Source organism: Fundulus heteroclitus, chromosome 19, assembly GCF_011125445.2.
Source record: "Fundulus heteroclitus isolate FHET01 chromosome 19, MU-UCD_Fhet_4.1, whole genome shotgun sequence".
NCBI lineage: Eukaryota > Metazoa > Chordata > Actinopteri > Cyprinodontiformes > Fundulidae > Fundulus > Fundulus heteroclitus.
Window position 1 is genome coordinate 24,956,227 of NC_046379.1, and position 13,238 is coordinate 24,969,464.

Genomic DNA, 13,238 nt, shown 5'->3' on the forward strand with positions numbered 1-13,238 from the left:
TGAAAATGTGTTTTCAAACCAATGTTTGTTAGACAAAATGTTGTGTATTGTATTGAACGGCATAATCTCTCTGAACAGTCAAATCAAGAAGTATATTCTGTATTACGATGAAAACAACCAAAACTGCAGAGTTAAAAATCTGAGATATGGCACAATTTTATTTATTTATTTATTTATTTATTTATTTATTTATTTATTTATTTATTTATTTATGTTATGACTTCTAAACTGTAATTTGCACTTGTCTTAGAGAAGGGAGCAGAAGTACTAACTGACTGCACTTTTTCTTATAATACTACTTATAATTCTTATAATACTACAGCCATAAAATCAAATAATGTTGATCCTATGTTGACAGGGAAAGGCCCAACTTTAAAGGAATCTCAGCTTCCTGCCTCCTTCAAACATGAGATATAAGTCTCATTCAATTTCTCACAGTAAAGCAGCTCAGAATTTGTCTTTGCAATTAGCCTGCAAAGTGACGTGTCCTCTGCCGGAGCAGCGCGGTAAACTGCAGCCACAGTAGCTGCCATGGGGGAAAAAAACACTTGAATTTAATGACGCTGACAGACAGCCCTCCCAAAAGTTGATGCTGAGCAGGTTCCTCCCTCTCTTCACCCCTGTTGTTTTTATAGCCCGCCTCTGTTCTGGGAGGCTGAGGCCAGAGAAAAAGAGGAAGCAGACAAGAACAGGGAGAGCGGGGGGGAAAAAGGCCCTCAAAATATATGATCTTTCCGTTCCTCCCACGGAGAACCAGGCTGTCCTGCTTTAGTTTTGCTCTATTAAATGGCAAAATGCTGGAGCAGGAGCGGTGCCTGCGTAAACTGCGGCGTTTCTGCCATGTTTACAGGGCAGCAATCAGTGTGCAGCCCTCTGCAGCAGACATGTTAACAGCTCAGACATTCACAGCACATGCTGTACTGACACAAACTACAAGGACAGCACAGTCACACGTGGAGTTCGCAGGCGGCACATGAGAAACGCCACACACCACGCTGCTGTGTCCATCACTCATACAGCAAACGCTTAGGAGGGTCATTGAAGGTGCGTAAATTCAAACATGCACACGTGTTTTGGGCTCCATTTGTTGTCTTGACGCGTCGGGCTTACACCGGCAATTCTGTTGCTGATCCAGGGACGCAGATCACACAGAGAATCACTGCCGGTAGATGAGGGATGGAGGCTAATGGCCCCCCTACCCCAGTCTTAGTAAACTACACCAGAGGACTGGTGAAGGGTTATTTCCACATGCAGTTAAGCCTGTTAGTCCTGAGTAGGGCTGGGCGATAATTTAATAATATGTATTTATCCCTAGACGTATATTGTTGATAGAAAAAAAGGGTCAATAAAAAGTAAAAAAAAATAAGTTTTCCTTCCTTTTGCATTTTAACCTATAATGTATATAATAGATATATATACATTATAGGTTAGAATGCAATATATAATGTGTATATAATGTAAGTTAATATTACAGTCATTACTTTCTCCAAACCAATCACAAACGCAGATCCAGGAACACTCCGTCACCAAGCTCCGCCCCCTTCAAAGAGCACGCTTTCTTTTTTAAAAACTTGCAGTTTTGTTATAAAGTTGGTTGACTATAGGGTTGAGTAGGAATTCACTGTTTGTGTGTTCTGTATCTAAAAATAGGTCGCTAAGCTAGTGCATAAAATCACCAGGGCTGCACTTAAAATATATATTTAGAATTTGTTGATCGACATGATTTCTATTTGATCAATTTTTTTTCTATATCGTCCAGCCCTGCACCCCAGTGATTTTTAGTGTTGACGTATTTTCATTAAGCAAGAAGTCTGTTTCGGATGGGGAAATCCATCATACGATAATAAAAAAAAAAAATGTGAAAGGCAGTTTTAAGAACAATCTGTTTATATATTTCAAGTTTTACTTATATCCTTTTTAATAATCAGGAGAGAAACCTTTATTGGCATTAGAGCAATCAAACCTTTGTAATGATTGCTAATCAGCTTTTTGCACATTTCTACTAGTTTTATCTTTGATGGGCTTCAAGCCATTGAGGTCGGAGGGCCTCATTGCCATCACCCTAATCTTAAAGTCCCTCCACAGGTTGTCTATCAGATTAAACTCAGGACTCTGATAGAGTTGGGCTCTGACTCTGAGTTTGTTGCATCAGAGGGAAGAGCATCTGAAACGATGCGTTGAAATGTGAGATGCCTCATATTGCATGTTGAAGATTTATCTCGACACATCAAGAACATGTTCACGATGCTGCAAATCACCCAGCGACATTCGTCTGGAGAGGATATCCAGGCCCTCTCCACAGAGAACCAGAACCAGGCAGAAGGGACAAGTGTCTGCGGCAAAATGCTGCCTTCTGTTTCAGACGAGAGACTGAAGTCCTGCCTTCTGTAACAGCGGCAGGTGTTATTTCTCTAAAACTGGGTTCTGGATGGATGGGTATATAAGCGAACTGCTCGCTTGTTGTTTTTATTTCATCTGCTTTAAAATAATAATGACTTCAAGTCATTCAGTGTTAAACTTTTGTTATACCGAAGAGTTTTAGGATTTCTGATTTTATTTAGACATAAAGTTGCTTTTCTGGGCTGCTTGTTTTGCTGAGGTAAGTTCCTGGGATGCAATGACCTGCATTAACCTTAACTCAGCCCACAGCTGAGAAAGGACTGTTTTCCACACTAACCGATGGAGAAATTACTGAGTTATGTCCTGATGAGAGTATGGCAGAACGCCTGAAGGACTGTAGGCCTTACGGTGGCCTGGGGGGGTCATGTGATGCTGCGGGTGGCTGGCAGCCTGGACCGCGTGCTGCTGGTCCAGACTCCACAGTGACCCAGAGAGCTAGAAGATCTGCAGGAGGGCCGGCTAACTCTTCAGGAGGATGCCAGCCGGCCCCGCCTGGCAGAGCCGATCTCCTCCTCTCAGCACATTTAACGAGCTAACATTCCTTTTGTGAACTTTCAGTCATTTTCACTTCTATGTGTTTTTTTTTGCCAGTTGACTCAGAGCCTTGAGAAAAGTTTGTATCCTTTGATATAAAGCAGTTCAATAGTTGGCCATAGTGCGTTTGAATACATTTTTGTACAGATAGTGTCCTGGTAGAAACAATGAAAATCAGCTTTTATTGCAAAAATTAAATACTACAAAAAATAAAAAAATAGAAAAATCCAGCCTTTAATTTGAGAATGTCAATTAAAAAAAAATCCTATATTAGGGGACAATTTCAATTAGATCACAGGCAGATCATCACATGTTATATTATCCCAGTTCTTCTGTTGTTTTCTGCAGACAACACCACATGTTTTGGCCCCATATTTTTGGATCATTATCCCGTTGGGGGGGAAGAAAAGCTACCAGGTTTTTGTCTTGGTATTTGAATGGGTTTATAGGTGTGTTTTTGACTGCAGGAACCTTTGCGGACCCAGGGTAGTTTTTCTGGGGTCCCACTCCATTTCCATGGCAGCTACCAGGGTAAAAGCAGATGAACGGGTCAGAAATGCACCCCCAGGGTAAAGTACATTGGCTCAGAACTATTGGGTTGTACAGGAGCTGTACAGCGCCACAGCTGCTAGTGCTGATGCCATACAGAAGGGTCTTTCTCGGTGGAGTCTGCATATTGTTCCTGTAGATGTGTGGGCTCTTTACCAGGTACTCTGGCTTGCACTCACAGTTCAAAAACATGTTGGTGCTTGGTGGGCTGTAATGTCTGTCTCCATGTTGCCCTACGATGGACTGGTGATCTCTCCATGGTGAAGCCCGTCGCTCGCCCTATGACTGCAGGGCAACCCACACCCCCACCGCGCCCTGCAAGGAGAAGCAGGTGTAGGCAATGCAGAGGTTGTACGAAATCCCGTGGGGTTTTCTGGAGGGAGATCGCACATTGTTTTGGATCGCAGGATTTTTTTTTTTTTTCCAGTGTGTTTTATGCGTCTCTCTTTAAACTCGTGTACAACCCCAATGTTTGGTAACTTCACTGAGATGAAATTTGACACCTGTTTTCAGCGACCTAATAAAAATGGAGCCGTAACTCCGTCAGTGAAAGTAATATTTTAGGGCTTTAAACTTTTTTTTTTATGTCACAGTGTTTCTGTTCTGAAGCGTGAAGATAAACAAAAGCGGCCCCCGTGACATAAAATCTAGGAATGTTTGACCTCCCTGTAGTTATAAAGTCAGAAATAATTTTTTTTAGAGGAACCGCTGTGAAATAACGTAAGCTGTGACCCTAAAACACCAGGTTGTAATCAGGAGTGTAGTCCTCTCTCATCTTCTCTGGATAGAAAAAACAGAAAACAGGAAGTCTGTTGGCGAAATCCCTTTAAGTCACTGGTTGTTGTTATGTTTCTGTGGCGTTAGTGACTCTAAATAAGTAAAAAGTTGTTACTTATTGCATCAGCATCGTTTCAGACTATTAGTGAACAAGGTGTTGGTGAAACGCTCCTCCCGTTGGAGGCCTCTGCGTATGTCGTAGATGTGCTGAAACTCATGTTTTGTGTTTGGGTTTAGTGGAAAAACTGAGAAATGGATCCAACAAAAGACGTGCAAGAGGGGCTCCCGCTGATCAGGAGAAATGACATCATGAGACTGACCTTGCATGACCAGCGATCACGTCTGTCTCAACGCTTGGATTAGATTGTTATGCTGTATTCACGCTAACTGCTGATGCCAGGGCTCCGCTTTAATGGTTTAACGTAATTGAAAAGCTTCTAATAGGCTATTGATTAAAGACCTCTTCTCATCGTAGAGCTTGTCTAAAATTATGAATAAATAAAGAAAGGGGGTCCTATGAAGTGAGAGTGTTTGTGTTTGCACTAAACTCTCCAGCACGGATCTATTTGAGTCGTGCCCTTGAAGATAACGCACCATATAATCTGTCTCTTTTTTTTTTTCGCCCCCCTACACGTCCTGCATAGTAGCCAGAGAGTTTCCTCAAGGCTTTTATTTTTTTTCTTCTGGCAAAATCCACCGAGCTTGCACACATCAGACACCCGGCTCATCCACATTCGCGTTTATTGATGGCAGCGTAAACCTCACGCCGCTCCGTTTCGACCGTGATCTCATCGCCGAAGTTCCACTGGTCCTTGAAACCCCGTTCTCCGGTGGCTTTTAAAGTGGCTCTTGTCAGCCAATGGCGGAAGGCAGGCCCGTGAAAAGACAGCGCTGGCTTTCATAGCCGCCTGGCTCGGCTCCCGCGGGCCCTCCTTCGGCTCTCTGTTGGAAACGCGGGGCCAGGCTTTTTAGACCCGGGCTGTAATTAACTCAGAAACTCATTAAGAGGCGTTCGCGGCAGGCTCTGCGCTCATCGTGCCAGCTCCCGTTGGCCGGCACAGACACCGCTCCAGATGTTTTCAGAGGGCAAAGCTTTCTACACCTGCTTCATGCCGCACAATGCTCCTGTGTGAGTTGGTGCAATAAAAATGCTCCAGAATTTAAGCTTTATAGCAACTTACAAAAAAAAAAAAAGGTGTAAGGGTGAGAGTTTAACAGAGTACCATTAAAACTTACAATTGGTGCTCACAGGAAATCTCACCATCCTTTACAACAAGGCACGCATAGATCTAGAACAGAGGCCGTACTGATTGGCAGTAGATGGGCGTACTGATGTATTCTTTTTTTTTTTTTTGTCTTCCTTGTCCCCGTGTCTGCAGACCTTCACAGCGTGGTGCAACTCACACCTCAGAAAAGCAGGCACGCAGATCGAGAACATCGAGGAGGACTTCCGGGACGGACTAAAACTCATGCTGCTGCTGGAGGTGATCTCAGGTAAAGACTCGAGTTCCTAACAGGATTAGCCGGATGCAGACCGTGCTGCCACGAGCGGTTTCGGGATACATGTGCGAGAATAGTTTGACATCAAAAAAATACAATTTATTATATATATATATATATTTTTAAGTATTACCAATAGTTTGATTGGAAGATAAACACTAGTGTTATTCTTTGTCAAGTGCAATTGAATGCACAACTTATACATGTGAATCTATATAAATTCTTTTATCTTTCTATTGTGAATTTTACTAATTCCATTTAAAAAGTAAAAGATTCAAAATGCATAGTGATTGCTTTCAAGTGTGATGATTTTTGCCTTGCTGTTAAGAAGAACTCAAGATTCAGTTCCTTAAGGAATTAGAATATCACAGAGGAGCAGTAAAAATGTTTTTTAATACAGAAGTGTCAGCCGTCTACAAAGAGCATCCTTATGGACCCAGCACCAGGTCAGGGCTCCTTTTGCATGAATTACTGCATGGATGCAGCTTGGTATTCATGGAGGGGGTCTGCTCAGCTCTACTTGCTGTTGAGTTTAGTCGAGTCATTTAAAAGGACACTTGTGGTTCTTCAAAGTAAAAGCACTTCCTGTTCTGTTCATTCAGACATGTAACATTTTCTCTCGGTTCCTCATTAAACGGTTCCTCACGCATAACGTTGTAGTTGAAAGCAGACAGTCAAACATGTTTATGGTTATAAATGTAGATTTGGAAAATGTTTTCCTAATGAACGGTTGTGACTCGCAGTCAGGAGAACAAAAGCCTTTTAACCCTAAGGGCAGTGAAGGACAATGTGCATACTATCTAGCATTAAAAGGTGGCTAATCTCTGTGTATGATTTATCTTTAAACATAAATGCACAATTATGTTTTTAATATGGTTAATGTTAGGATTTATCTGGTTTCCAAATAAGAGAAGGCAACTCCATAAAGATATTTTCACATGTCTGGATTAATGTTAAAATATTAAGATTGTTGCTAAATGTAAAAAAAAAAAAAAAAAAAAAAAGTTAAAATTCCACATTGCCCAAGGACAATTGCATATCATGCATTTGATGAAAAATGTTTTTCAGTCATTAGAGGTTTGCCAAGTGGCAGTCCAGTCATTTTTCTCTGCTGACATCTCTAGCTCAGGACTGGCTTAATACCTCGTGAATCCCCTCCAAACTCTTCAGTGGGCTTTCAGTCTTCACAAGGCTGTGCTAATCACTGCTGCTTATGCACCTTCTTCTACCATAGTTCATCCTTCTATTCAATTTTCCATTATTATGCTTGGATACAAGACTCTGGGAACATCCATCATTTATTCCCTTTTGTGTCTTACCTTCCTTCTGGTAGGGGTCAGTGACTTTCTGCTGGAAAACGGCATGATGCTATATGGCCATGACATAACATTTGTGTATTAAATGCCTTTTTATTGCTCTATTTTTATATAAAAAATTTCTGAGAGGCTAAATAATGGGTTTTAATTAGCTGTAAAGCATAATCATCAAAATTAATAACAAATCACTTTTTGTGTAATATTGTATATAATATGCAAGTTATGCTTTTTAAACAGTTACAGAAATAAACCCATTTTTTGATGGTATTCTAGTTCAAATGCAGCTGTAAAGCCTGTAGTTTTATATCAGTCTCTTGCATTCTGCAGGCTTCTGTTCCTGGAGCGGATTAGCAATGTGCCACAAAAGGTTATCACTAGCTACTGTTGTGGCAGAAACGTAGGGCGTAGATCAGGGGTGTAGACTAACCCGGTCACACACTGGCTGGAGTTTTTTGTGTTTGGCATTTTGTTGTCGAACCAAACACCTTGTTGGTACGTGTAACACGTCGTCATCAGGGCTGTGTTTCTGGTTCCAGGGGAACGCTTGGCCAAACCCGAGAGAGGCAAAATGAGAGTCCACAAGATCTCCAACGTCAATAAAGCGCTCAACTTCATCGCCAGTAAAGGAGTGAAGCTGGTCTCTATTGGAGCAGAAGGTAAGGGATGCCGCACGGAGAGACTTTCCTGTCCAAAGGTGACGATCCAACATGTTTCCCGTTGCTGCACGATCTCCCCTCCGCTTGTTTGCTCCCAGATTGTCTGTCAATGATTTGATTAAGGCCACCCAGACCCAGAGCTGCTGTTCTGATGTAAAAAGTCATGTGTAATGTAGTCACAGCCTGCCTTCTGTCTCTCCCTTGTTACCATGGCGTGGTCGGTGGCTGTTTAATGAGATCCTTACTCCACAGTCTCATGCCGCCGTTGCTTTTGCTTTCAGCGCACTTTATTAAAGTAGATCTCAGGATCAGCGAATCTCCCTCAGGAGCTGAGGCTACTCATTGTTCAGCACAAATAACCAGGGGATGTCCGTCCTCCTCCTATTAGAGGCTAAACGAGTCTTTAACTGCATAAATGTGACGCCGCCTCGCTATCTCAACGTCTTTCTCTCTCTACCGCCCGCTGCCGCAGCCTCACACACCCTCTCGCACGTTTGGGAATGACGGAATTTGCTCGTAACCTTTTATGTTGCAGCACGATACAAGCGTGTCCTTTCAAAAGATCAACATTAGCGCTTCTTGATTTAGACGAAATGCTTGAAAGAGTAAACGAATTGTCGGCGCGCCATAAATCCCACCAACCTAAACCGAAACAACAATCCCATAATGATAAGAAACACTTAAAGCACTGGCCATGTGGGATTGAAAGATGGCCGCTTTGCTTATGTTTAAAAATCCATTGTTTTTGTTTTAAATGAAACGACTAAAACTGCAGGTCAGGTCAGCGCTTTGACTAGACCGTTCTAACCCATAAACGTGCTTTGATCTTAATCGCTCCAATGTAACGTGTTCCTGTATATTCAGGGTATTGTCCTGCTGAAAAGACACATCCCCACAGCATGATGCTGCCACCACCTTTTTTTTTTTTTTTTTACCATAAGAATGGTGTGTTAAGGCTGATGTCTAGTGTTTTTATTTTCCGCCACATGTAGCATGTTGCTTTCAGCTGAAGTTAAGCTTAGGTCTTTCCTGACCACTGCACCTTAATCCGAATATAACGTCAACACCACTGCATCTCGATCAGCCTGGAATGTGACCAGGCCAGTCTAAAAACCTCCGTTATGTCTTTTTTTGCGGGTTGGGCCGGGGGCGTCCAGATGTTGCTGGCATCCTTTAAATTGTTGTCTTGCTGCATAACCCGTGTGAGCTCAGGGTCGGACAATCTCCTGCAACATTTTCTGCTAGAGTGCAAAGTTCATGGTTCCATCACTTGAGGCAAACAGCCCAGGTCCCAAAAATAAAACAAAACAAAGGATGCCAGAACCATCACATTACCACCTCCATGATCAGCTGTATGACATTCTTATTCTGAAGCGTTATTCTTACACCATTTATGGCAGGACGCACACTTTCCAGAATATTTACCCAGAAGTCTTAGGGATCAGCAGGGTGTTTTTAACCAAATGTCAGCCTGGCATCTTGTTTCTGTTAAGCGGGGCCTTTTTTTCCTTAGAATTCTGCTATGGATGCCATTATTACCCAGTTTATTTTACTGTTTAATCATGAACATTGAGCTTAGCTGAGACATTCGAGGCCTGCAGCGCTTCAGATGTCCCGGCTTCTTTTGTGACCTCGGGGATGAGTCGTCAGGCCCCCTCCTAGGAAGGTTCACCGCCGTACCGTTTGTGGATTATGACTCTCGCTGTGGTCCACTAGAGTCCCAAAGCCTAAGGAATGTCTTTGTAGTACTCTCCAGTCAGACAGGCGGCGATGACTTTGTTTCTCATCAGGTCGTGAATTTCTTTTACATCGGCGGTCAAATCGCTTCCATTTAAGTGATTTCTATATTTTCCAGGCCAGGACAGTAAACAGGCTTGGGTGTGGTTGGTTAACTGAACCAAAATAATGTGGTCAATCACATAAAATTCTGTCGCCCCGTAATGCCTGGTTGGTTCGGGTCGCTGCTTCTCCTTTTTAATGAGTGAAATTATCATTCACTCATGGTACATGTGTTCATGATCTGTAAGATTTAGGTGGGATTTATATGTAAAGGGGCCAATACTAGTTGCCATTCGCACTAATCCGTAGAGGATTTGTTTTTAATTATTAGTATAAATCAAAGTTCAAAAAGAGACGGCACTAAAGTTGGGTCTTCTGCTTTCTACAGTGTACTAAAGGATCCCTCAGACCAGACAAGCATTCCAGACGGATTATCCGCCTGCAATCGCCTCCTGGTCGTTGAGCGCAGCCTCCCTCTAGCTGTGGCCTTAGTGGTGGGATGAGACTAGATGAAGGGGTCAGGGCTGCAAAACTCCTCAGGGGGTTTGCTGTGGGTGAGGGATGAAAGACACAGGGGACGCTACAGTTTCAAATAGCATTAGCTGGATTTAAGCTCCCCCCCCCCCCCCCCCCGGCGTGTCACTCATGTTCATTTGAGTTAATCTCAACATGATCTGCATGTGTCGCCAGGAAACCAGCGAGCTCCACTTTTTCCTGCCTCCTAATTCAGCGTGAGCCACCCTTCACAGCCCGTTACGTACCCAGACCTCTGACTGGCGTCTCGCAGCCAGTTCATCCGTCACAGCTGAGCTGCCGTGCTCCGAGCCTAATTGGATCGACGGGACAAACAAATGATTATGGAAGGCAGGCAAAGAGGGTGACCTGGTAAAGGGGATTTTCATTATCGACAGCGCAGAGGTGGCTGGACGCGGGCTGGTCATTCACAGCCAGCTGCAGACACACTGGCTGTTTACCAGCCCTACGCTCTAGCCAATCAGGGCATGCTTCCTTCTTAAAGGCCCTTTGATGAACTTGATTCCCGTCTCTGGTCACCTGACTGAGACGATAAGCGGGTTAAAAACATTAGGGTGACCACACTGGTTTAGCTGGGCCAATGTGCTCTGTTGAGATGTTAGTTGATTTGACATTTTTGTAGAATTTGTCTTGGCAGATTTCAGTTTTCCGTTTAATCAACTTCCATTTACTTTTTGTTTTTTTTTTTTGCAGGACATTTTGGTAATTTACATCTATGATCTGGTGCTAGATATACACTTGAGTACTGAGCGGTTCTTTAAACGGTTTAAAGCCTAAGATCACATTTTTACTGTGGAGGATATTCTGTAAAGGATCAACATCGTATTGATGTTAAGAGTGCAATACTTTTTAATCATGTTAGAACAGCAACTATATAATGAATATTTTTCCAGTCGACTGGTCTGTCAATATTTTTCCAGTTAGTAAATGGAGAAGCACTGATCGGAGGTTTTGTGGCTTATCTCCAAACTCGTATTACATCCTGGTTTGAACGATGCTTCACAAACTCCTCAGGCAGTGATTGCAAGCAAGAAGGCTTTTCTTCACTTAGGCTTAAACACCATTTAAACACCTTTTAAAAGAAATGCCCGAACTGCAAATGCACAAGAACAAGAGGACCGTTGGAGTCACTGAGCAATGCGTGCTGGGAAATTCAAATTTTACCCAAATTTCTTCTTTGATGTTTTACCCTCAATGTCTCTCTTGAATAATATGAAAGTCTGTGTTCAAACTGTTGTCTTTTCAAAAATCTGTTCTACCTTTAATGATCTGAAAATATTACTTCTCAAAATTAATTAGACCATTTTAAACTAATAGCTAGAAAACACTGTGACCTGTGAACCTTTTTTGTGATTAAAAAAAAAACTGTTGTAAGCCTTATAAAATTCACATATAGAAAAAAAGACAAACACAAATGGGTTTTTAAGTAATGTGACTTTAAGATTATGCCACGTTTTGATCAGTTTAATGAGTTTAGACCAGTTCTCTTTAAAGATTCTTTAAAATCTGTAAAATTGCCCTTTTTAATAAACCAATGAATGGGATGTGAACTTCAGCATCCTGTCAGTTTCAGCAAGGAGAACCGAGAGATGAGGGCTAGGGCCAAGGAGTGTCCCGAAGAATCCCAGAGCTCAGGACTGAAAAAGCAAACTTACTCATGCAATAAATCTATGTTTCAGCAAACACATAAGCCTCCCATAGAGCACAACCCCAGATAGAATGGGTCGCATTTTCATATAAATGGCATTTAGGCTGGAAAGAAGTTGTCGTCTTTAACTTACACAAAAAAAAAAAAAAGTAAAGTAGGCTACCTTTTTTTTTTTTTTTGTAAGTTATTACGGCTTTGTTTTTGAGCTCCAATGGTGAGCTTTACCCCAAAATTGACATTATCTTAGCAAATCGGCTCTGCCTGTCTCCGTCTATTAAACCTGTGAAGAAGCCGCAATGATAAAAGTGCAAATGCTGAAATATCATCGCTTCCTTTCTGTTTCAGAGATTGTTGATGGTAACGCTAAGATGACCCTGGGAATGATCTGGACCATTATCCTGCGCTTCGCCATCCAGGACATTTCTGTGGAAGGTAGTGTATTGAGGTTTTCTTTGCTGCTCTGGCAGATCTATGGAGCTCATTGTGCCTGTGCTGGCTGAGAGGCGTGCGTGGAGCCAGATGCTGGCTATGACATGTTAATAAAGGCTCTGTTGTGGTCAGGCATTATTTTGTGATTGTTTACTTTGTGAATGGGGGGAATTTGTGTCTCTTTGTGTGTTTTTGGGTATATTTTTCAGATGTTTTTTATTGAAACAACACCAGACCCTGGTCTTTATTTGCATTTCTGATGTCAACCCTTAGACCTTTGTGAAAACAAAAATAGTCTACCCTAGTGAATTTACAGTAAATGTTATAGGGTAATCCCCATCAAATGGCCCCAATGGCCAACCTTAATTTGTTTCATCTGAAATTCTTTCGAGTGGTTAAGTGTGGGAACAGCACTGTAGAAAACCCAGCTTTGTAGCCGATGGATGTTTTTGGTTCTTTTCTGTTACCGAGCCCATCACACATGCCTCCTATTCACTTCAACTTCTCTTAATCCACCGCTAAACAGGGATTAGCTGAGTCGGTCAAAGTTTCTCCAACTTCACAACGATCCCTTCTTCCCAACCACAGAGACATCTGCCAAAGAGGGCCTCCTGCTGTGGTGCCAGAGAAAGACGGCACCCTACAAGAATGTCAACATCCAGAACTTTCACATCAGGTAAAGTTGGAGGACATGGGGACTTGCAGACGAGCCAATAACTCACCTGCAGAGATAGAAATTACAGAAGACCAGGAATCTGTTGAGGTTTATTAGCAGGTTTACTGAGGGGAATAAATTTCTTCATTGTTTTTAGTAACTTCCAAATAATGTTTAAAGAAGTCAATCTTACTCTAAAATGTTCTAAATGTTTGACCTAAAGGGACATTGGTGGACTTTGGGACTGCTTAAATACATCTTTTTTTTTTCTTTTTTGGGGAGGGGGGAGGTTATGTGATATCCCAACAACAAGTTGCAAAGAATTATGAAGTGGAATGAGAAATGATATGTGAGAAAAGATTGTGTTATAAAAATCTTAAGTGTGGCGGACATTTGGATTCTGCCCCGTTGAGTCAATACTTCTACCAATTACGGCTGCAAGTCTTTTGGGATGCGAGTTT

General features: G+C 42.2%; 1 protein-coding gene across 6 annotated transcripts in view; it reads left to right on the top strand.

Annotated features, from left to right (window-relative positions):
- actn1 (actinin, alpha 1) overlaps nucleotides 1–13,238 on the top strand; it is a 72,755-nt gene that overhangs the window by 33,853 nt on the left and 25,664 nt on the right. For all 6 annotated transcript variants that reach the window (XM_012872243.3, XM_036150992.1, XM_021321352.2 and 3 more), the window contains exons 2-5: nucleotides 5,640–5,754; nucleotides 7,613–7,732; nucleotides 12,039–12,125; nucleotides 12,711–12,798. In XM_012872243.3, coding sequence (XP_012727697.2) covers nucleotides 5,640–5,754; nucleotides 7,613–7,732; nucleotides 12,039–12,125; nucleotides 12,711–12,798 — 410 coding nt within the window. The remainder of the gene's footprint in view (nucleotides 1–5,639; nucleotides 5,755–7,612; nucleotides 7,733–12,038; nucleotides 12,126–12,710; nucleotides 12,799–13,238) is intronic.